At 38.8% G+C, this 25601-nt stretch overlaps 1 protein-coding gene across 5 annotated transcripts in view; it reads right to left on the bottom strand.

The window, feature by feature from the left end:
- Nucleotides 1-24771, bottom strand: part of EPHA7 (EPH receptor A7) — a 158626-nt gene extending 133855 nt beyond the window's left edge. For 4 of the 5 annotated variants that reach the window (XM_015858872.2, XM_015858876.2, XM_015858874.2 and 1 more), the window contains exons 1-3: nt 24435-24770; nt 20452-20516; nt 14203-14872 (exon numbers count right to left, since the gene is read on the bottom strand). In XM_015858872.2, the coding sequence (XP_015714358.1) occupies nt 14203-14872; nt 20452-20516; nt 24435-24531 (832 nt within the window). In that variant the 5' untranslated portion in view covers nt 24532-24770. Of the gene's footprint in view, nt 1-14202; nt 14873-20451; nt 20517-24434 lie in introns of all 5 variants that reach the window. The other variant, XM_015858873.2, reaches the window with a different exon arrangement.
- Nucleotides 24772-25601: the final 830 nt, after the last annotated feature.

Genomic DNA, 25601 nt, shown 5'->3' with positions numbered 1-25601 from the left:
TTTTCTATCTCCACAACAAAAGGCCCTCTCTGAGCTTCCCAGTGGCCTTCAGCTTTATTGGTGCTAACAGGCCCAGACATTTTCATCGATTGGATTCTCTACCTCTTAAACAGAAGAGCTTGCCCTCCCTGGCTAGCCAAACCTTGGCACAGATGTCTTTTTTTGTAATTGTTTCTCTGCTGTCTGTTGGGAAGGATGCGATCAGACAGGCGAACATCATGTCAACACAGAAAATGCTTCACCATTTATCTCAGTTTCCCAATGGCATTTTAAGGAAAGTGATATGCTGTTTGCCTGTAGAGTTTAACCCTTTGATTGCTCAAAGTGCTTATAAATGCAGAAAAAGAATTTCCTGTAATAAAATTCCAACACATTTTTCCTACACATAGTTCACAAACAATGAATTAGTTTCTTCAGTCATAAACCATTTAAAATGCACATCCTTAAATGCACAGAAATCAGTTTAGTGTTACTGTCTGTACCTCTATGTCAAATCCTTAAGGGGGATTTTCAGTCAAGTTCAAAGTATGCATTTTATATCATATAAGGCTTTAACTGTTAATTATATCAACATCGAGGAATGTTCAGACTATCTGAATTCAAGGCCACAAACTTAATAAAATCCACAAAAATACAACATGAACACAAAATGGATGAGAACATATCACATGCATGGAAGGGAAACTATCAGATATCTTTCAACATTTGAATGACAATGACTGGAGAAAAAGGGATAATAATAATAATAATAATAATAATAATAATAATAATAATAATAATAATAATAATAATAAAAAACAGCTGTGGGGAATTCTTTGGGGTTGAAGAAAAACAAAACTGATATTCTTGTATACCTCTTTTGTTTTTTTTGTTTTTAAACTTCTGCTACTGGCCATTGCTATCAAAAAGTAATGAATTCAGCAAGCCACTTCTTTGATCTAATACAACAATTCCTGTACTTCAGTGTACGCTAAGGAAACGTCTTGACTTTGAATCTAATTTTTACTTTTTTTCCTGGATTCTGGGCTGTATTGAATGTGCTCTCAGCCAGTCTGATTGCACAAAGCCACCCTTAAAAACAGTATAGCTATCAAGGGTGACTGGTATCCTATTGAGGTGCAATCCACGGGATTATAATGACTACTGCTGTGCCTAGTGTAGGTCTATAGCCAGAGGTAAAGGGCATACATTTAACACACACATCAAAACCTTTGGCCTAATTATTTCCTCTAGTACAACTCTGAAAACTAAAATGCTGCATGTGAAAGTTGATGTTAAAAATGGATGAGGAACATCAAAACTAATTTATTTATTTATTTATTTATTTAATGGAGTACGGATTTGGAGCCAATACAAAATGGGATCACAAATGGACACAAAAATGTAAACCAGGCTAGGAATCCAGACTATAGAAGCCTATCAGGGCACAAAATCTACCTTTCTCCTATGAAATAGTATTTTCAGATCCAATTATTTCAGTTTTCCAAAAACGTTTCTAGGTATGATTTGCAGGGCAGAGAGCTGGAGCCTCCAAGTAAAAGGGCAAACATTTCCCGCTAGGGCAGAGGGGGGAAGCTGCACCATTCTCAAACTAGCCATGTTCCAAAAATAAGTTAATGTTGGTCGTAAAAGCAGTAGAAAAGAAAACCCAGTCACAATTCCGTCATAAAACCAAAAGATGTACTATGAAAAAAAAAACCAAAAAAAAAACAAAACAAAAAAAAAGTGTGAAAGAAGTTGAAGTGATCTTTGAAAAAAAGTAATACTTATATTTCTTGAGATGTTTATTGCAGCCTACTGCAGTACATAATAATGCAGTTGTGTGATTGTACACCACAACTCATGATTAAGTTTTTTGTTGTTGTTGGGTGGTTTTTTTTGGTTTTTTTTTTTGTTGTTGTTTTTTTTTTTTTAACACTACTGGTAGGGATATTGCCGCAGTAATGAGGAAAACACACATTTTTCATATTTGTAGTAACCCCTATTAAATAAACTGCTTTAAGCAAGGGCTGCAAGACTGGGCCCTTGCTCATTGTGTTAATAACAGATGGTTATGACATGGGGCCAATTCCTGTTTTTCTTACTCTCACAACTAGTCCAATGGGACTAATTATTTATTTTATTTTATTTTTTATGAATAAAGCAAGCAAGATTTTACTCGAGGGAAAATAACTGGTTTTGCAACGAAAACATTTGTAGTCCCTTTTTCCACTGGGTAAAAGCAGGGTGCTCTGCCTCTTCAGCGTGCTATATCAGCCCCAAAGGAAGTGTTAAGGAACTCCAGTTGCAGATACTTGGAAGGAGGAGAGAAAGAACTGGGACATAAATATGAAATAATGACAGTTCTCAACAGATTTCTCCAATATGCTTCAGAAACTGCTATCGAGGATAGATTGGCAAAGGATTTCCAGCAGCACACTACTTCCATCTGGGCTGGGTGAAACTACAGCATTTCTCAGCTATGGGAGTTTTAAGGAGGAGACAGATCCATTTCTTTACTTAGAGAAATGTGTACAGTACTAGTTTTCACTCATAATGGATAGAAAAAGGGATCCAATCACATGATACTCTCGTTTTTCAGGAACTTGTTGGACAGCCATCCAACTACAGTTAAATCCAAGTCCTCTAGGATATATTTGTAGGCATGTTTTGAGTATATGACAAAGAGAAATAAATACTTCTGAAGAATGCGATACACCAGAAATGAACTACCAATACAGGAAAGTATCACTTCTATCTATGCGCTATATTGTCCACAAACTACCGTACAATTTTTCTGTAGCTAATTACTACCACTGCGTTGTGATCACATGTCCACCAAAAAAAAGTTAAAGAAGCTGAAACACTGTTCCCACAGGGCACAGGCAAGCAAACACAGGGCAAGTGTTAATTATATGTGATGTACAAAGGGCATCTACATCTTTCTTGGAAAGAAAGATCATTAAGGAAACCATAAAACTAAGAAACTGGTCCTGGGCAGCCACAAAAAACAACTGAGCAGGAAGAGATGGACAGCACTACGCAACCTTCTCATTACCACCACTTTGGTCCCCATGCTCATCACCACACTATAGGAACTTCTGCTGGCACACCTAACACTGCACAGGTTGCTTGTTAACGGTGCCAAAGGCTGAGTCTTATCTCACTGAATACAAATACAATACTGACTCGGGCACATAGAGACATCACACATGACTATAGATATTTAGAACTCGCTTCTGAAAAGATTGTAGAGAACCTAAGATTGAAAACCTTCCTCCACCTGTGCATTTCAATATAAAGTTTGGGATTCTCCTCCTCCTAAAGAATAAATTACATTATTATACATTTAAGTACGGATAGCACTTTATAAAGCAGCATTAAAAAAAATACTGTTTCAGTCTGAATGTCTAAGCAACTCAGCTACTTACTGCTGCAAACAGCAATTATACATTACCTGCATTTACAAGATTAAACTGGCCTCTTCTTAATTGACAACAACAAAGAAGAAAGCTAAGGTTTATCTTACAAATCAAGTAAATCCAGGGTGCATGGCAGAATATTCTCCGTTTAGAAGATGGGACAGCACAAAAGTTATTTTGTGTATGTGGAGCAGATCTGTACTGTTTTTATGTGCTCAGATGACCCGAGCTGCCTATTTGTGCACAGTCCCAGAACACATCCATCAATCATTGTCAACATTCTTCAGAACACCACTTTGATTGGCAACTGACAATCAGTTATCTCCTGAATGTTAATTAATAGTGAATACTCTTGTCATTACTTAAATACACAAAATCACTTTAAGTGGTGGAATTTAAAATGTGGGGTTTGCTCTCAGAGAACTTGGATTGTATTTTTCTTAAGTCCTGGCATTAAGGAAAGGGAAAAAGAATTTATCTGCATAAAGATTGAACATTATTTCAACTATCTATTTGTGTTTGTGTTTTGTTTTTTTTTTTAAACCAATCATTTCTATTTGTGTCATGGAATTTTGAATCTCATACCATTGTAAAAACTGCATATTTTAGAGTAATAAATGAAGCCACAACTGTCACTCAACATACGACAGCAAAATTTTTAAGATATAAGATCAAAAGTAGGGAAATGATTGTCTCCTGCTCTATCACACTCATCCAGGAAAATGTGCATTGTAGAAAAATGCTATTTCTTTCCCTAATGCTTTAACATTATTCACTAGCAATTCCACTGACTGGATTTTTTATTTTTTTTTTTCAAAATAATAGGGCAAATAGAGACTTATCTCAACTGACAAACTAAAGCAGACAGACGAGAACACACACCATGAAGTCAAAGAACTGCCCCTTTTAATCAGAAAATGAAATGATATGCAGCTAATGGTTAGTGAAACGAGCAGAAAAGAAAGTCACTGATCACAGATTTAATACTCTATATTCATAAGTAAGCACCGTGGGGCACAGTTTTCAACTCTGCTTATGATTTTAAGCACATGATACTTTCACATTTACCAGTAGCAGGCTGCAGATTGTATTCAGCTGAGACTTAGGTGAGCTAATTAGGTGACAATGTGGAGCTTTGGGATTTGCTAAAACAATGGCATTTTCCTCCCAGCTATCATATGGGGAGATTTAATCTGTGCTTCCTTTTCTAGCTAGTGTCAGTAAAACTGCATACATTCTCAAAGTTTTCCATTTGTCTGCATAAACACATACAGATAACACAAAATAATACTACAAGAAGGAAAATAATGTTATTTTTTTCTGAAGAGTACTGGCAGAGGACATGTTTTCGATACATAAAGTTGGACAAAAATGAAAATGACAAGTTAGCGATTATATTTATTTTAATCAATCATGAAAGAAAGTTGGTATTTTGAAACATGAGAGATTAAATGCTTTTTTTCAGCTAGTAAGCCATACCATGAGCCTGTTCCTATACAACTAAATAAAACAGGAATATCCCATCTTCAACAAGATCCCAATTATAGTCTAAAATTATCTCCAGAAAGTAATTCAGAAAGAAATACTAAAGATGATCTAAGAATAATTTCATGAAATCTTTACATTTCTGTTTAATTTTATTATTTCATATTTTAATATATACTAAAACTACGGTCTAAGAGGGAAAAAGAGATTTAATACATCTGAATTTACTTTGATATATAAACAAATTACCCACATAAGCAAATACGCAATCATATTAGCAATCTATATATGTAAATATATATATATATTATCGCCAAAGAGACTGGAACCTACACCTCTATATGAATGGTTTTAACTGCTAGACTATGGAGAGAGCAGCATTTTCAGCAGTGCTTATTAAAACCTTCTAACACTGACTGCATGTTGGTTACTTGACATGCAGTATTTAAAGCAAGAGATCTCAGTTCAAATTCTGTTCAGCAAGAAAAATAATTGACCTAAGTTTGGAAAACTTGAGTTGAATGAGATCATGTAAACATGATCAGTGATCATAGCCACATGTGGTCTACTCAAACCACGTTCACAGTCAGAACGGAGAACAACTGATTTTTGAATGTGTAACTTATTCCAGCACCAACAGAGCTAAGTTGTTTGACACACAGATTTCCAAATCTTTAAAAATACAATGAACTTTTTTTTTGTAGAATCCCAGTTGCCAGCATTCTTCAAGCACATTCATGGTAGCTAAAGCTCCACAATTTTAGACTGGGATTTTAACTAGATTCTCAAAACCAACTGTGTGCCTCCTGTGGACACAAATGGATCAGTTCGAGTAGGCTACACACAGACATTCATGAGATATAACAATTGTTCTCAAAATCAATCCATAGAATGGATTAAGACAGAAAAAGATGCAATCAGGAAGTTGAAAGAATGCTGTTTTACTGCTCCCAGGTGAAGCCCACTAATAATCTGAGAAAGAGAGATTCGGAAGGTTGTAGGCGACAGACAATAACTTTTCACACAGAGTGGATCAGGTCAACAATAAATGCTCCCAGCACCAGTTGAGTTTTCTCTTTATCAGAAGAAGATAAGGAACTTTACACTCTGCCCCTCTCATACACAAGGTGATAGATCTCTATGAAGAGTACATTTGCTCTAAGACTAGAACAAAAGAATTTGAGAAATATGGTCATTTGAGGAAAAACAAGCTCTAACAAGTGTCAGAGGATACTTGGCAATTTAGTTGCATCATAAAAACACTTTCATGTGTGAAGGGAATATGCAATTGGTCATATGCATATTTTATGAGGACACCATGTCAGTCACCTGACAAATGTACGAGGTACGTGACCTAGGAAGGCTAGCATAGTTGAATTTACTCTGTGTTCAATCTACTGGAAAATCAGTACCAGTCATCTAGGCTGGGTGGTATTTCACACTCACTCAACATAAGGAAATAATTTAACAGGTTATATCCATTAATTATGCTACAGTTTATACATCTCATGAACCATCTGTGGAATGTTCAAGTGTCATTTATATATGCTTCTCTGTACACATTTTTACCAATATAATACACTCCTGATAAAAAAAAAATAATAATTTAAATACATTTAATCAAATAAAGCTTTAGTTTTATGCATATGCTTACAGCTACTTAGAACTTCAGCATTTTCCTCAGCAAGAAAATATTAACACATGGTGTTATGCTGATGGAGTTGGTGGGATTCTTGCCATTTAGTACTTGGGATGAAGCCTCAGCCCACAGTTACAAAGGTAGTTTTCTGTGTAAGGTTTTTCTTACTTAAAATAGTCAGTTACTGAAAAGCAGGAGCCCCATTTTAGGAGTACAATTTCTAAAGCACACTTACTTGTGGTAAGAGCTACTATCAAATATTTCTGTTCAAAAGTCAGTAGTTAACCAGAAAACTAGGGCTCTAGATTTGCACCAGCTTTTCAAAATTGGATCCTTAACTTATTTCACAATTACAGCAGGAAATGATATCTGTTCTTCATTTATGTATATATTAAATACACTGTGAAATAATAATTATAATTCCATTTCTTGATCACACACTTCCTTTTTATCAATCACATATCCGAGCTATGTCAAGTGCCATAAAATACTAAATAATTGATGTTAGACTTATTAGAAAGATGCTTGATGTTGTTATTGCAAGAGAGCTGCATTTTCTTAACAATAAAATACATCTAATTTAAACCATAAAAATCAATAAGTGTAATTTACCCAGGGTAGGAAAATCCTCATGTTTCTTACAGATGCAAATAACTTTCATAAAATTAAAATGTTTTAAATGTCTTAAATATATTTGCTATTGCTGCTGTTTTCTCAATAAGGCAATGTAATAGGAGGAATTAGAAATCTCATTGTTCAATAAGGAGAGGTCACTTTTCTTGAAATTAAATAGTAAACTGACTTTTTCTCCTGCGTGATGCCACAACGCACTGTGAATGCTTATAATAGAAAACATACATATTTTAACTGTCTCCTAAACAATGTTGCATTTTCAGTTAACTCCGCAGACAGAATTTTTAAACTCATTTAAGAAACAATGTTAAAAACTGTTTTATTCTTAACTTGGTTAGAGTCTTAATGCTTTATTAAAACAAAACAAAAACAAAAAAAAACAAAAAAAAAAAAACCACAAAAAAACAGAATTTATAGCATTTCTAGAAGGAAAAAAAAAAAGACATAAAATGTGTGATTTACAAAACTACGTCCACAAAGAAAGATCCACTTAAACATTTTGTCTTTGAAGTTAATATTTGAAAGCATTTTGTTTTCAACTTAAAAAGTGTTAGTCTATAAAATTCTGCTAGTTTATTGTTTTTAATAACTCAATTAGCATTCCAGACAGAGCTGTACAGATCACTGTACAGTGAAAACACTGAGATTAAATGCTGGGAAGTCAACAATCAACAATTAGTTTTTACACTGTAGCTGAAGTGGTAATAAGGATGAGAGTAGATGAAAAACCACATAAAAGGAAAATAATAAGATAATATCTCTCTAGTATCCTAAGTAAAAGCAGACAGCCTCAAAGATTTAATGCTGCTTTCTTATATAAAAAATGATGTGGGGAGGCTAACATTTTCATGAGAAAGGAGCGAGTTTGGGATCCATCAAAAATCAAAAGCATTTTGTACACATAATTTACATTTATTTCAACTTCAGTATCATATCAGGCATAGATCTGTTCATCCAATTTCTCTAATATGAACTTCAAATTCACTCCTCTGCTCAAGCCTCTGTTTTCAGACAATATCTACTTTGAACTGCACAGTTTGCTTGAAGTACTTTGTCAGCATATTACCATCTGTATAGTAAATGTCTTATAAAAGCATACAGCAGATTAGTTAAACATTTATTTACATGCTCCCACTTTTCTCTGATCAGTTTTCTGTTACGTTATCTCTGCTTTTGACTTCTCAGTTTTCTACTGATACTTACTTTTTCAGTCTTCGGCACCTTTTTTGCTATTGCTTGTTTTTGCCTTGCTTAAAAAAATAACATGAAGGAAGGGATGCACATGAGACATAGCCTAACAAGGCTTATGTGTTTCACTTGTGACGTTTGGACTCAGAAATGAAGGAACATTTAAAATTAATTTCAATGGCTTAATTCCCAGAGATCAACATACATTGTGGGAGGAAAAAAAGAAAAAAAGAAAAAAAGAAAAAAAGAAAAAAAGAAAAAAAAAATGCAACACAATTTCCAAGCAAACCAGTGTTTTTTTCACTTTGGAAAGCCTTTTATATTTTAAAAAGAACAACAAAGATACCACTTAATTACTGCAACTTCTCACAAAAGATTTCTGAGAAGAGTTTGCTGCAGAAGCACGATGTATGGTTTTGGACAACAGATTTGTCACTAAGATATTCCAGTTTTAACCACCAGCTAATGCTTCATTTAGAACAAAGAGAAGACCTAGACTTTATGGCTGAGGAGTTAACGGCCCAGCTGTTGAGAAACCAGAGCTAATTCAGCAGTGGCATCCCAGATCTGTAAAGACAGCTTTAGTGCTTCCTCTGTAACTAAAGGAGAAGCTATTAAGGTTCTGTTTGATTTCATTGCTGTTTTTTCAAGATTTGTGCTCACTAGTAAATCTGATGATAAGGAAAAAAAAAGAGTACAACACATTTTGTTTGCAAAACTGATACTCAGCAAAGCTCTGGCAAAATGCAAATATAAAATTAATCCTCAGAGACAATAAAATTTGGGAAGAAGAAGAGAGATGAGAAGAAAGCTCTACATTCGATGTCACGCAGCAGTTTTGCTTCTTCTGGGCTCCAGATAGCCCATCTGCATACAGTATTTCACTCCTGTCAGTTCTTCTGGAGCAAACCAGTGAGTTCATGGAAACCTAATCAGTCAACAGCTCTGTGGTTTATTCATTTTGATTTATTTAATGTTATCACTGGTGACACTATAGATGAGAGCTAACCAATTTCAACTGCCTCTACCGTATGGTTCTTGTTCACTTCAATCTACAACCACCTTACACCTCACATATGTTCACATCACACTTTAGAAAGGCTACTTGTTAATCCAGGGTGAAAGAAACCAAGACACTTAACTGCCGAGGAACTCCAGTCGAGGACTGAAGTAGAGATCATAGGTTTATATTTAGTAGTAGAAACAACTCTGTGCTCTTGATCATCTAGCTTGAAGGTCTTACCTTTACCTTATATTCTGTTTTTCTAAATCTTGCTAGAATTTGCTGGAAAGATATTTAACATGATGGGTTTTTTTTAAAAAATTTCGTAGTTTCTACATACTAGTGTCAGGGACCTGATACACACAGTGACATTTAGTTTAAAAGAATAGAAAAACTGCCTGATATCTTAGGAGAAGAATGAAAAGAAGGCAGACATTCTCTGATTGAACTTTCATTAGCTCTGGAGAAAATGGCAGAACTGTCAGGAATGTCCCCATGTTTTACCCTGGTTTTATTTGCTGAGAGTAATTACATTCTCTTCCCAAGAGTAATTTAGGTGGCAAATGGAAGCAAGGTAACACGTCTTCAAGAAAGTAACATTTAGAGTCTTGATAGAAAAGATCTTCAGCAGCTTGCATTTTACCATTCTGCCACTTCTCCACGAAGTGAAACAGGAGCTGTAGCAACAGGAATGTCTAGCGAGGTTACTTAATTAGCAAATTACCCACAGGTTTTGGGATACACCATCTGGGCCTAATCCTGCAACCCAGGCTTTTTGGAAACATGGTAACCCTTCTTTTAACAACTCATTCACATTCCCCCATAAATTCATCGTCCTCTACTAGCAAACACGGGGCACATCAGCTCCTGAATATTAAAAGCCAAAAACAAAAAACAACCACAAACATCCACATTTAAAAAAAAAAAACAAAAAAAACCAAAAAAAAGTCAATAACCCAACAACAACAAAAAACACCAGTTTACCACAATATGACAAAGAGATGCCAAAACAGAATTTGCCTTATATTATCAAGTGATATTTCACAAAGCCTAAAAGTCTGTTCTGAAAAGAAAAAAAGAAGGAATAGATGGAGCATTTAGTCTGACACAATGTACAGTACACGGCAAAGTTTGGAAAGAAAAGTCTGTAGCTTCCTTTTTACATCATGAAGACAGAAGGTACAAGTAACTATAACCCACTCCCTATTTGAGGCAGCACTAAAACAACTGTTAATGTATATAGTGTTATGAGATGTTTAATAGTAAAACTTACACTTTGGCTTTGCCTCAAATTCTGAGTTTCTGGACTTGATCCCAAATCATCTATGTAATTTCTCACTTCAGTCATATTAAGAGATGCTTCTTACCTTCTGAAATATCACTCTACTGCTCCAACTGAGTACATATAATTCTCCTATCCCATCCCCAACTAACATGGAACAGATGAAAAATGCATTATATATAGTTCTCAAGGAATCATTTTCTCATTCACATACCAATCACTGATATCAGTGTGGTCCTTATATGTGCAACACATTGACTGGACTACACTGTGAGAAAGAAACCAACGTTACACCTATTGGGAGTCCACTACAGAGAGAGATAATCCCATTGTATTTGGGTGGGTTTCATTTTATTTTTTCTTTGTTTTTGTTTCTTGATGGAGCAAGCACAGTGTGTGAGGTTAGAAGATTTGCTAAGTACCTTCCAGGTATGTTTGTTAGGTACTTCTCAGTACAGTCCTTTACAATATAAAATTTCTATGCCTCATATAGTTCCAAATACTAGCAGACATTATCAGCTCTGAGGAGATGGTATACTTGTATGTAAGCAAAAACAACTGCAATACAAAGTTCATACTGCTATCTAGTTTTCTCTTGCTTTCTACAACAAGCTTTAAGATTTTGCCTTACATGAACACTGTGAGCTGTATGGAGTTAAGCTCTCTTATTTTGTACATGTTGTTACAATAGAACACTGAGATGGTATGGACCTCTCAGTGCATCAATAGCAAGAATTAATCTGAAAAAGATATTAATTCAGCTTAGAAGTCTGTACACTGAAGAATGAACAAATAATGGAAGCTCGGTGTCTAGCTGGTGCACTTCGTCACTCATGATTGCTTCCTTTCTTATTGTTCCAGACTCTGCCAGTTAGTTGCATTCAGTGCAACAATAACTACAACAAAAAACAAGTGTTCTAGCAGCACATGCAGTGCAGAATTAGTATAAATCAAAAGGCAATTGTTTTAGTATACGAATTTAAGAAACTTCACATACAGAAGAAAAGCTGTATGCAAAAGGATCACATTCTTCAATCACAGTCAGCCAATCAAGCCAGCATAACACAAATGAAAATCCCCACTGAGTTACAGGTTGAAGAGCTATTGGAACTACAATGTGGCCATCTACTCCTATTTTTGCTACAATGCAGACAGATAAGGCATTATTCTGTATCTTTAAAAAGCCTTCCTATTGTGTTAAATTAATTCAGGTGAGCTACAGTAAGTGTGAGAGAGGAATCACAGACTTCAGCCAGTCCTGACAGAGCACAATGCTTTCTACCATGAGTAGTCCCAAAGAAGTCACACAGCATGCCAGGTACAAAGTATTTGCAGAAGTGAGCCCTCAGACAAGGCTATAAAAGCTCTGGGTTAAGGAAGCACACATCGACTCGCCTCTGCTTGATCTGTTACACAGCTTGACAGTAACAGATAGCCAGTTGCATTAGTGTCAATGCTCAGATAAGTTTCCCTCAATATCTGTCACAAAAAACAGACGCTGTATCAGTGTGCCAGCTGTATTATCGGTCAGTACATAGTTGATCATATTTAATAACATCCTCAAGTACAGACATGGCTAACAAGCATTACAGCCTGCAATTACTATTGTGAGCCACAGTCACTCAGATCAGCCTGACTCCATGCTGCCAGCAGCACACATTTGGTGAGCGGCCGCCTCCCACCTTTTCCCTCTCAAATACATTAACTTGCCTCAATATGGAGCCAGAGTTTGTTTTCAAATTCTTAATAGGACCACTGAAAGAAAAGAAAAAAATACTATAAATGATCCCCTGGACTGTTTCCAGTGTAGCGTATTCTCTTAGCAATTGCTTTGGAAGAAAGCCAACAGTGAGAAGTGTTCTCACAAATGAGCACAGTGCTATACTCAAGTACAAGTTATCATTTAATTCTTTTGTCAACATCACTGTGGTTAGAAATTAAGAAGCTTGTTTAATAAATAAGTTACTTGAATTCCAGCTACCAAACACTTTACTTTCCTCTCTCTATCCCCACCACCACCTCTCACCCCTCTCAGCCACTACCCAGTATTTATATTGCCTCTTTATTTGGATACTTTCTCTTCACTGTATAAAGAGAAATAAAATTAGTATATTCATTACATCAACCATGACTAAGTCTATCATTAAGAAAAAAGGGGTAAAAAAAGCTTGTTCACTCCAAAGAAACATTTGATAGACTCAAAACTGTTCTCAATAGAATACACTGGTTAATATTTTTAACAGAGCCTTAATACAGTCTGCTGAGTGGTTTTGTGGGGGCAGTTTTTCACATCACTATTATTCCTAATGAGATCACCCTCTACAGTGTATAAGCCCTCATCCTTTCTTAGCATAACAATGAAAGATTTGTGAGAGGCTACAAAGGCTCCAGATCAACTTCACCTTGTATAGAATTTCCTACTAAAAAACTCATCAGGAACACAACAGTGTTTTTCCCCGAGGACAGCTTATTAATAACAAACACATTTACTTTCTTTCCTGTAGGGTGACCCTAAGTCTGTACAGAATTTGAAGTCCTTACATGGACATCTCAGGTTTAGTGACTGCAGCTAGGTTTGGTTTCAAAATTCTGTATGTTTTTCTTTTTCATAGTTTTGGGGGTGTATGTGGGTGTGGTGAACTTGCATACAACATTTCTCACTAGCATGCCTCTTAAGATAAAGATGTGACCATAAATAGCTTGTGTAATCTTATGATAAGAATTATATATAATTTTTAAAAAATGTTTTTAAAAATATCAGTCTTTAAACAAGCTGTCTTGATTTTATTGTAAGCAGAGACGGCAAAATATCCTTTCCTACACTAAGCAGAAACTTCTTGCACATGTAGATCCACAGACAGAAACGCTAAGGGTACATATTTTTCTAGGAATCTGTGTAACTAAATCAGACTGAATTAGAAAGTACAACTCAGTTAGTCACTGATTTGCCAGTATTTCAAACTATTCACACCATGATCCCCTACAAAGCCAGAAGTTTCAGGTTAGTTTTATGCAAAATGATGCTGCAGAAAGGGAAACATACTTCAGTCTGGAAACATGATATTCTGTTTGAAAGGTCTAAAACAATACTCTTGTGTCTAAATTTGTAAGCACTGGAACACAAATCTCCAAAGCAGATTTTATTGTGTGTGTATTCTTCCCATTACTAACCACACCTCATTCTATGTTTATTTCCTTGGTTTCAAATTCCTTTTAATTGTCAAAGGCCATATGAAAAAGCAAGCTGTTTAACTGCCCAGAGATGATTAATACAAAGTTCTGTACCAAGAAGTAAAAGGAATGTCACCTTTAACTTAAAATTTCGGTCCTGAATCTATATTTAAAAACTTGCATGAGGCATAACTGTGAACAAAAATGAATAAAATGCAGTACACAAGCACTGATTTCTGTAACCAGAAGTGACTGCTTTAGACTGGCCAGTAGGAAGAGTACAGACTGAGGATCTGAAAATTTATCAGCAGACTGATGATGTATTTCTGCTGCAGTAAAATAACAAAACTGTACAATATAACCTATACTGCACATTAGAACAAGCTGTATGTTTACTTACGTTCACAGGTGTCTCCTTTCTGCTGATATCCTGCTTTGCAGATACACTTTCCAATAGGCACTAGCCATTCTCCCTCTGCGCTACAGTGCATCTTCGGAGAGTTCTCAGCTTCTTCCTCTGCACTGCTGACACAAGTTCCTCGTACTTCAACTAAAGAGGAAAACTCTGAGCCAGTCACTGTGTCAGGAAAAATAGCTAAGTTCTCAATGATGGACCAGCACTTCTTGTAATAAACACGGACTGAGACCAAAGCAATACATGCTCCGATGTCCTGAAATGCAAGATAAAATCCTTTCTTGGACAAAGGTCCAATTTCTCTCACCTCTGTGTTAAGTTTCATTTTTCTCTCCCCCAGATCACCCTGGGTAAAACTTTCATCTGCTGCAATAGTGTCTATTTTTACATATTGATTTTCTCTGATATTCCTGCCAGTATCGTAGTCTGTTTCATAATAATACAAGTTAAAAGTTTCTTTACAAGTCCCCAGAACTCCAGGAAGACTGTTACAATCCCTCAGAGTGAATTTCAGTTCTACAAAAATCCTTTGTGCATTGCTTTTTGCAATCCAGTTAGTCCGAAGCCAGTTGTTTTGGTTCGATTCCATGACCTGGCATACCTGGTATGTTCGTATAGGAGTGTAGTTTTCATCCAGTCCACTAATTTCTTCCCACTAAAACAATAAAAACCAGTTAGTAACACAAAAAAACAAGGATGCCACCAAATGTAACCATTGCGTATTTGAAAAAGCTTCACACAACTTCAGTCTTGTTCCTTTTTAACATTAAGACATCATAAAAAGTAGACTATTATTACAGTATTCTTAAGCACTCAAATGAAGAAAATACATATTAATGCAAGGTCTCCCTCCATCTATTCCTACATATAAATAACCTTCAAAAATCATATTCATATCAAAAATCCAGTTCTCAGAGGAGCCTACTTTAGTGAATCTGCTTTAGTGGGGAAGTGGACTAGACGATCTCCAGAGATCCTTAACAATCCCTACAGCTTTGTGACTCTGTGAAGCTTCATGAAAGGCAAGCTGCTCAGCGTATCACAATCTAACTCCACACTGGATTCTCCCACATTTCATTAAGGTCATAAGCAAAGACCAAAGAGTAGCTCCATTTCCAGGGAAATCTACAATCAGAGAAGTCTTAGGAACTCACATTGCTTAGTATTACAACCTTTCTGTATAAAACACCAAGTGGAGCTTTCTATTGTACAGAAAGCAGAAGGCTTCTGAAACTTATCAGGTATACAATTCAATGTGTTCAGTCCTAGACAATGAAAATGGTATGAAAAGAAAACAAGAAAATTGACAGAATTAAAAATCTGGAGGTGAGGAAACTCCTCGGCAGATCCCTTTTTGTTCACTCCACATTCTTTTCTACTCAGAAACCAGCACATGAAAGCAGATGCTCCTCACCTCACTTTTTTCAGTGGCTGCATCCATGTTAAACGAAATGAACTTCGGTTGACTGGGTGTTCAAATGAACCATGAGATTAAATACTCAATTAAGAACAACCCACATGATTGAAAGTTTACTGGTTCAAAGCTTGGGTTTTGTTGTTATTCCCTCTTAGGATAAGAGCTGTGAAACAAACCAGTAAGTGTGTAACAGACCTGCAGTCTTTAACAGAGTTTGGTTACTTTGGAATGTGCACCTCCAGCAATGGTAAACCCACTGAAATCAGACAGGCAAATTTGCACAGGTACATCCAAAACAATATCCATCTTTCACCTCTTTTCATAACACTTTCCTTATAACACTTTACATACTGCAGAAACTGCAGCTGTAATAAATTAGGGTTTTTTTTGAACTATCCTTACCCAATGATATAGGCAACCATGACTTCTTATGGCACTTAGCCCTCTGGCCCTGTGTCAATAATGCACTTAAGCTCACGCTTAAGATCAATGACAGTACTTATGAGCTTAATGGTAAGCATGTGCTTAAGTGTTCTGTGGGACTAGCATGCTTGGCACCTCTGCAGGATGGAGTACCCCTTGACATTCTTCACACTGGTAACCAAGCGTGAAAGGTTGGTTATCCAGACTGATTTCCCAGACTAGAAACCATGCAGTATACAGTACTTTGCAAGCTTATTTGACAGCAAATGAGATCATTTTAATGTTGCTCTAATTCTCCAAGAAAAAGCAGATGTGGCTGACCTGATGCTGGAAACCACAGAATGTATCATGGCTGTAGCTGTTGAAATGCACAGAAGCTGTAAATATCAAAGTGCATTTCAAAGACCTACAATTAATAAAGACATGGTATCTATGGGATTATAAATGTATGCATGCAGTATTAAATATTGAAATACTAAAAAGTCATGATGTTAACTGTACTGATTGCATATGGAACTGTATTCAGCTCAGAACAGAAGAAAGTCCATCCTTACAATAGATTTATTAGATTTGAATGAGTAACACTTTTCTCCCTCTAAGAACTAGCACTAACAAGGGAAGGAAAAAAATGAGGATTGGGGCAACTGACACTGATTTTTAATTAATTTAATTAATTTAAGAATTAGGAAGTAATCCAAACAAAATAAAAACAAGCAGAAAAACTCCATATCATCCCAAAAGTGGGGGAAAAAAAGAAAAGAAAAGAAAAGAAAAGAAAAGAAAAGAAAAGAAAAGAAAGAAAGAAAGAAAGAAAGAAAGAAAGAAAGAAAGAAAGAAAGAAAGAAAGAAAGAAAGAAAGAAAGAAAGAAAGAAAGAAAGAAAGAAAGAAAAGAAGGAAAGAAAGAAGGCTATAAGAAGAAGGAAAAAAAGGAAAGAAAACAAAGAAGGAAAGAAAGAGAAAGAAAGAGGGGAAGAAAGAAGGAACAGAATATGAAAGAAGGAAAGACAGAAGGAAAGAACGAAGGAAAGAAAGAAGAAGGTAAGGACCAGGATAGCCCAGGATAATGGGAAGGAAGGAAGGAAGGAAGGAAGGATATGTGAAGGAAAGGAATGAAGGAGGAAGGAAGAGGAAGGAATGGAAGGAAGGAAGGAGAAGGAAGGAAGGCAGGAAGGCAGGAAGGAAGGAAGGGAAGGAAGGAAGGAAGAAGGAAGTGTCTTCGGTAAGGTGAATTTCTTTCATGTTCCTCTTTTTTTCTTTTCTTTTCTTTTTTCTTCTTTTTCCTGTTTTCTCGCTTTCTTTTTCTTTTTAAGGAAGGAAAGGAAGGAAGGAAGGAAAGGAAGAAGGAATGGAAGGAAGGAAGGAAGGAAAGGAAGGTTGAAGGAAGCGAAGGAAGGAAGGAAGGAAAGTGAAGGAACGCGAAGGAAGGACCAGGAAGGACGGAAGGAAGTGAAGGTAAGGAAGGAAGGAAGGAAGGAAGGAAGGAAGTGTAAAGGAAGGAAGGAAGGCAAGGAGTGAAGGGAAGTGATAGGTAACACTTGAAGGAAGCCTGAAGGAAGGAAAGTGAACTGGAAGGAAGTCGCTAATAAGCCTTCCGAAGGTAAGCGATCAGGAACTGGATAAGGAAGCGAGCGAAGGTCAGGAAGGAAGGAAGAAGGAGGAGAGGAGGAAGGAAGGAAGTGATGGAAGGAAGGAAGGCGAAGGAAGGGAAGGAAGGAAGGGAAGGAAGGAAGGAAGGAAAGGAAGGACAAGGAAGGAACGCGAAGGAACAGGGGAAGGGAAGGAAATGAAGGAGAAGAAGGGAAGTATGAAAAGAAAGGAAAGAAGGAAGGAAGAGAGAGAGAGAAAAAGATATAAATAAAGAAAGAAAGAAGAAAACAAAAGAAAGAAAGAAAGAAAGAAAGAAAGAAAGAAAGAAAGAAAGAAAGAAAGAAAGAAAGAAAGAAAGAAAGAAAGAAAGAAAGAAAGAAATTATTGTATCTGCAAAGCAACACAAGCTCAACATGGAACAGAATTTGACACCAGACTCTGAGCTTTGATGGGGTCTTGCCACATTAAAAAATAAATAAATAAATAAATAATATTAATTTTTTAAAAAAGCAAACAAACAAAATCCACCACACCAAAACAAAGCAAAACGAAGACAAGAAAAGTATATTTAACAAAAATCAAATAATTTTTCTGAAAACTGCATTAATGAGTTTGTGGAGTCAAGAACCCACCACTTCATGAAGATAGTAGGAATTAGGGATACTCTAATGCTACAGTCAAGGAAAAACAGTACAAAACACTACATTCAGATTAAAAGCCCTAGTTTATGTTCTCTCTTGTACTGAATGCTGCAGTCTAACCTTCCAAATTTTCCTAAAGCCATGGAATATGCATTTCTTTAAAAAAAAAATAAAAAATAGGAAAACATGACATGTCTTAATTTAGTAATCACAGAACTGTTACTTCAAATAGTCCACTGGAGGCATACCTACTTCTCTATGGAAGAAAAAAATAAATCAACAGTATTTCAGGATAGGTTTTCACCTACATCATCTGAGTTCACACCTCATTAGTATTTTTAAAGTGGCTAATTCCATGTTGGCTTTTGCAGGAAGAAAATTCAGTTCTGTTCTATCCTGCTTCCACATACAGTGATACACGCATGCCATCCAATTTGAGCATATCCTGTTCTATCTGTTCCAATATATGGTATTTAAACTCCTTTAGTTATCTTAACAATATTTGAGATCACTGTTAGATGTAACATTTGCAGTTGAATGAGGCATTTAACGAGTGTCTGGGTGATATAATCTGTGCTTTGTTGAAGCAGTAGTTTCTCTCAAGAAGTGTATTTTCTGCATTCATTCTCATGAAATCTTTATTGCACAGCAGACAACACAGCATCTAAAAGTAAATATTTTCTTTCAAAATTACATACTTAAAATGGTACTCCTATGTTGATTCACAGACAACTACTTCTGACCATTTTCACACAAACAAATCCAGTCATTAGCCTTAATTCATTTTTAATTTTTCATTGAAATTGTCTTCTACCTTTGAAAGCCTCCTTTTGCTGTTTGTTGAATTTGACTCTACTTTCTTTCATCTTTAAATATGCTGACATGTGTAACATGTGTTGACACGTCTTTCATTATCTACAGGTTAGCCTAATGTAATTGCCACCAACCTAATCTTTCAAACACCTCTGGTAGCGGCTTCAATCAATGCAAAACGCTAATGCCGAGGTTATTAGCCATCATAAATGTTGAGCTCACGTTACATTCCTTCTGAAGTTCTTACATTCGTTTCCAGTTTATGCTTGTATTGATTTTACGATCTTGCTTTTAAAGAAAGACACTTTCAGATTTTTGTTCTTCTTATTTAAAGGATTTGTTACACTTTTATATCCCTGCTCACACTTCACGCTCTTCTGGCTCCAGATTTCTTAATGCGCTGAAGATTAAGGGCCTGATCCCCCAAGTCCTTGTTCATGCAAGGAGTCACAATGGATGCTGCAAGACTGCTTCCACAAACAAGAACAAGCCATATAATTTATCATTTATCAGACTGAGCTAAGGTAGGACAATATACTCACTGTATCATTCTGAAAATGTTCTTTCTTCCTCGTGAGGAATAAGGGGTTTTATACCACTTCAAATTCAGGCTGAAAGCAGCATTTTTCAAGTTTATGCGTACAATAAATAAAACAATAATACAGATGTTTCTAAACATCTCATTTTTTATAATGATGTACTACTTCACAATGGTACATTTCATGGAGTACCATGAGATTCATTTGTAAGCAAGCTGGAGGTGGCCTTAACCACATAATTGGTTCCTCGTTCCAGATATCAAACTCCTTGAGACTTGGGGATGTTTCAAATTTGGAATGTCATTTCAAACACATCTGCAGTATAAATGTTTTTTTTCAGAGCACTTCAATCTGTGCTATTCAATTACAAAGAAAACATCATAAACAAATTTATGATCTGCCATTATACAGAAAATGAAAAACATATTTTTAGAAAGTTTCCACACAAAAGAAGGCCTGCTCTTTCTACAGGATGAAGGAAAAAGTGATTTAAAATACTGTGTTGCAACTATAAAGAGCTTTCTGGTACACCACAGAGATCTATGTGACAAAAGATGAAGCTACTGAAAACATTTAGGTGAACTTCTAGAGAGCCTCTATTTTTTTAATTAGCTTATGAACATAAGCTATGTTTATATGTACATTGTAACCCAAGGTACACTTATTTCCATTCTAAAACTGAAAGACCCATAAACACTTGGTACAATTACTAAGAGAAATATGGGGGGGAGTTAGTTTAAAGCCAGTATTTCAATTGCTTTAGTGAAATAACTACTTGTCTTTATAAATTTAATTTTTGCAGGGACTACTTACCCCATTGGGAGGAGAGGAAATCCATTCCAACTCTGTCTGTTGTGCTTTAGAGTCCAGTAATATAACTGAAGAAGGAAAGGAGAAGAAAGGCATTTTCATTGTTTGTTAAATATAATATGTGTGAATACAAAATCAAGGAATAAATTCTGAATTAAAAAAAAAAAAAAAGATAAAACAGAACACAACATTTAAATTCATATTACTGAAAAACAACTGCAAATACAACTTTGTACTTACTTGTGAACAGATGATTAAATTATTACGTACAATCCCCATACAAGCAGATATACACAGATATATACAGATATATTCTTAACAACCTCATTGCTTACATTTAAGTGTAATGTTTTTCCTCGTGCCTAAAATATTAATAGTCAATCATCAATATGCATGCTCCCTTTATCTCCTTTGTGATGAGGATACTCCCCGTAGGTTGGCCATTACAGTGAGCTTAAAACAAACAAACAGTATTTCAGTACTTATCCAAACTGATTCAGACAGGGCTAATATGTACCTTACCAAGAGTTACACTGCAAAGTAATGTCCTTCAGAGTAAGAAAGAAAAAAAAAACTACATCCTTTAGGTGATAAAGTAGTAATTCTATAAACAAATGACAACCTGGAATACAGAAAATAAGAATCTCTGCAATTACCTCACACTTCGCATACACAAATCCAACCAATTTACTTTATGGTGATGGCTTACTGAAATCTTCATGTCGCTGTAAGACAGTGACACCTCTGCAAAAAGACATCAGTTCTGGCAGCAGTGCAATTATTTGCAGCTAAATGTAACCCCGCTTCATAAAGTGGTTAATCACAGCCTAATAAACCAACTCTTAACTATTTCACAGTACATTTTGGAAGATATATTACTGATTTTCTGTTACCTCCAAACATATATTTCTAAATATGTTTCATATCTAAATTATAGTTACATGCATCTTCCCAAGCATACTACTGTCAGATTCAAATGACACATATATTAATCCATGATGCCAGATAAATATATGTGAAATAATTTGTTGTAATACCTTCCTTCACACAGTCAAAACTGTAAAGTGATTGGCCATTAATCAGGGCTTGGTACACTTTAAAGATTCCCTCTTCAAAACTGCACATTTAGCTTCATACTTTTATTTGGTAAATGAAGTCATGTCTCTAATTTAAATATATTCAGAATGTTCTTAGCATTCAAGCTATTTATGATTTTACTTACAGCATTCAAATGCTGGCATTTCAATGCATAATTTACAGTTTCAATGTGATGCAACTTTTGTCAGGTCTCTTGAACTGGTTGAACTCTGGGTTCAGCTTTAGCAAAATTTCATACAAAATTTGAATGAATGGAAACATGGTGTGACTTTAAATAAATAAATATACATTCACAAGTTCTTAGAGTAATATCTGCCATAGTAGCTGAACACGGAACAGTAACTTCCAGGCCTGTATTTCAGTAATAAAGTAGAACAACTCATTAAGGAAGTCTGATAGTCTCTCTTAGAAAGATTATCTGCTTTTTTCATTAAGCTCGGATCCAAGGGGCTTTACTTTGCAACACTTTCTATAGAAAAGCAGGTGGTGTGTGTGGTGGTTTGTTAAACAACATTTCTAATGATTCTGGAAGGAAAAAAAAAAATAAAGAAAGAAAGAATGAAAAAAGGTTACCATGAAAGACTTAACCTTTTCAGCACCAGCACAATATGCCACGGCTACAATTCATTATACTTTTTATTTGGCAGCAATTCACCCAGCACATAGCAACGGGCACATCCCAGAAAAGAAAAGACAAGGAAAAAGAAACAAACAAACAAATGAAAAAAAATAAAAAATTTAAAAAAAAAATGCCTATAATAAATGAAACCGCCCCGCTCTGCAAATACCCCCGGCAAGGAAAAGCGTTGCGTTTCCACGTTGCACCGCGAGTCACCGGGCAGAGCTTGTCCGGCGGGCAGCTGCCGCGCGTCCCGCAGCCTGGGGGCAGCGCCTGCTCCGCGCTCGGGGCTCGCAGCGCTGTGAGCGGCGGGGCGGCTCCGCGCACCCCTCCGGCTGCTGCGCGGGATGCGTACCGCGGGATGCGCGCTCCAGAAATAGAAAGGAGGCGGAAAACCCGCGGGTCCGAGCTCCGGGAACGGGATCAGCGGGCAGCCAGGGGAGCGCACACGCTCCGGGAGCTGCGCGCAAGCGGCCGCGCCTCCGCTTGGAGGAGCGGTAACGCGGTATCCGCCCCGCCGCCGGGCTGTGGGACAGCGGCAGGGGTGGCGGAGCAGTGCCGAGCCCCGAGGGCTCGCAGTGGGTCGTGGGAGGCTCTGAGGGGACACCCGCGCTGGTGGGGGGCTCTGCAGGGAAATCTGTCAGTCCCTCCTCTGTTGGGTTGAGTAACCCCCACCCTGCTCCATTCCAGCATCTCCCCGCGCCTTTTGTTTAGCTGCAGAAAGGGAACTCAGAAAACTTTTCTGCCTCGCCCTCTGCAGCGCTCTTCCGCGCCCGGAGGGGAGCAGTGGGAGCCACGCGGGGCTGAGCCGTGGACAACCCCTCGGGCAAGGTTGGAGGGGGGCAGGCTGCAAAGTTCCTTCCCCGCTGCTCTTCGCGGGAGTTTCCCGAGCCCACAGCAGGTAGCCGCTATTAATCCTTGTCCACCGCTCGCCCCCTCCTGACCCTCCTTTAGCTGCGTTGATTTTCCCCAAGCGCACACCCATTACACACGCACTCACGTATATGTATGCATACATATCCCCATCCGCACAAGAACACAGAGCGGACCGGCGCCCGGAGGCGCAGCCGCAGCCCCGGGGCCCGCACTCTCCCTGCTCAAACGGCCACGCGTGACCGCCCCCCGCGTGGGGGTCTCGGTCCATCCCTGCCCCTCCGCGTCAGCTTCGGAAATTTCGCTAAAGGCTTTCTCCCTGATCCCTCTCTGACCTCGCCATCTCTCTCTCTCTTCTGTTTAAGGGCAGAGGACATTTTAATTGAGGGATCTATTTATTTATTTATTAAGCTTCAGGCTCGGAGTGGGATTCTACTGCTTGACAGTTGTTTGATGAAAATACTGACGTATCCAGTTGACGGGGGAAAGACCCAAATGCGCACCTATGTAGGGACACAAAAAAATGAAAAACAAAAAACCCCTCGAGTTCCCTCTCCCTAACCGCCCCTCCTTCCACCCTTCCACCCCCCATGTGAAGATGGAGACGGACCTTCGTCTCTGACTGTCAAACGCTACTAGGGCGCTCTTTTAAATGTTCCCGGATTTTCTCAGCATGGAAAAAAAATAAAAAAATAAAAAAAAAAAAAAAAGAGAGAGAGATCTTCCAGACGGACTTCGGAAATGGATTTCATATACCTCCATCGCTCTCCGACAGCAAACTACGAGCGGGATGGGATGGGCAGGAAAGCAGAGGTCCGGGCTTCGCCTTACACCGATACGACAACGTTGTTGGATCGATGGCAGTAGGGAAGCCCCGCTGCGACATGCAGATGGTATCAGGCACTCAGCCCCAAACCTTCCCTCTCTGCCCAGCGGTACGGGGGATAAGCACACGCGCTGCGGACACACGACGCCAGGACGCACCCCCGGGAGGAGCGCACCGCACTCCGCTGCCGCCTCTCACGCTCCGCGAGCGGCCCCGGAGCGCCGTAGGACCCCGGCGGGCAGCGGCCCCGCAACGTCCCGTCCCGGCGGGCTGAGGCTGCGTGAGAGCTCCGCGCAGAGCCCCGGGCCGAGGGCTGCCTCCCTTTCCCATCACGTGCAATTGCCTCTCGGAGCTCATTCCCCGCAGCGAAAGCGGTTGTACCGGTCTCTTACTCATACACACGCTCACACACAGAATTCCTCGCTCACTTCTCTCCTAATCTCAAGAAAATGCATGTAACAAATAAACGCAACGCGGGGCTGACACGCAGCTCGCGGCTCCCTCCGCTGTGCCTCTCGTTGCGAAAAAGCAATAAATAAGCCCAAAGTTTAGTTTTCCGCACGCCTTTACCTTCTTTTGCAGCCTGTGCCTCCCCCGTGTGTGCAAAGCGGAGCAGCCAGACGGAGCACAACATAATCCAAGGAAGGAGCCGAATTCGCAAAACCATGGTGCAAGGAGCGGGGAAATGTTATCTTTCTCGCTCCTTATTTCTAGACGCCGCCGCCGCTTGGTGGGTGCGAGAGGACGGTGGTGAATTTTCTCTGCGAGTCCCCGGCCCAGCGCTCCCTCCCTCCCAGCTGCCTTTCTCTTTCTCCTCCTCCTGCTCTTTCTCCCTCCTCCTCCACCGCGCTGCTGCTGCTGTTGCTGCTCAGCTCCGTCACCCGCACCGGGCCGCCCGCCCGCGAGCCCCGACTGCAGCCCGGCCGCCCGCGCCGCGCTCCGATAATATCAATGGGGATGGGGGGGGCGGGACCGCTGCTCAGCGGCGGCCCGTCCTTCAACTTGACTGACGGATCCTCTCTACCAACCAGCGGCTACTTTCCGCGGCCCGGCGGGCCGAGCTGCCAATTGAGTGGCTGAGGATGGAGGGGTGGGGTCGGTGTGTTCGGCCAATAAGCGGACGGCGGTATCGGGTTGCCGGCGGTGCTGGGCTGCCCGCGGGATGAGCGTGGGGGCGGTGATGGGGATGGAGCGGGGTCGGTGCGCGGAGCGGCTCCGCGGACTCTCTGTGCTTTGCGTGCCTGCCCCGCACGCTCGGCCCTACGAGTGAGAGGGGGCAGCCCGTCAGACCCCGCGGCTTCGTGTGTGTGCCGGGACGGGGAACGAAGAGGGTCCCGGTGCGTTGCTTTCTCACCGCCCTGGATGCTGCTGCCTGCAGGGGAACTTCGGAGCGAGGCACACACGAGTCAGCGCTGTGCCAAAAGTCAACTTCCTCGGGACTGCCATCGCTCGGGCTCCTGCCCGTGTGGCTCTATTTCTCCTTAGTTCACTATCTTCTGCAGTAGCTAAGAACTGATCAATAGTACATCGGTATTCATTTGGGCTCCAAGAGCGGCTGTTTTTTCTTATATTCCTGTATATGTATATGTATGTATTATATATGTAGCCCGGAGTGAAGGCAACACGCTAACAATGAGGCAACTTAAATAGGAGGAAGAAGGGGACAAAATAAATAAAATAAATAAAATAAAAAATTAAGGCGGATTAACTTCCAAATTCCTTCCGTCAGCGCTCACT

The sequence above is a fragment of the Coturnix japonica genome, chromosome 3, assembly GCF_001577835.2.
Source record: "Coturnix japonica isolate 7356 chromosome 3, Coturnix japonica 2.1, whole genome shotgun sequence".
In the NCBI taxonomy this organism is placed as follows: Eukaryota; Metazoa; Chordata; class Aves; order Galliformes; family Phasianidae; genus Coturnix; species Coturnix japonica.
Note: the sequence above shows the minus strand (reverse complement) of the source record. Positions and strands in the feature narration are given on the sequence as shown.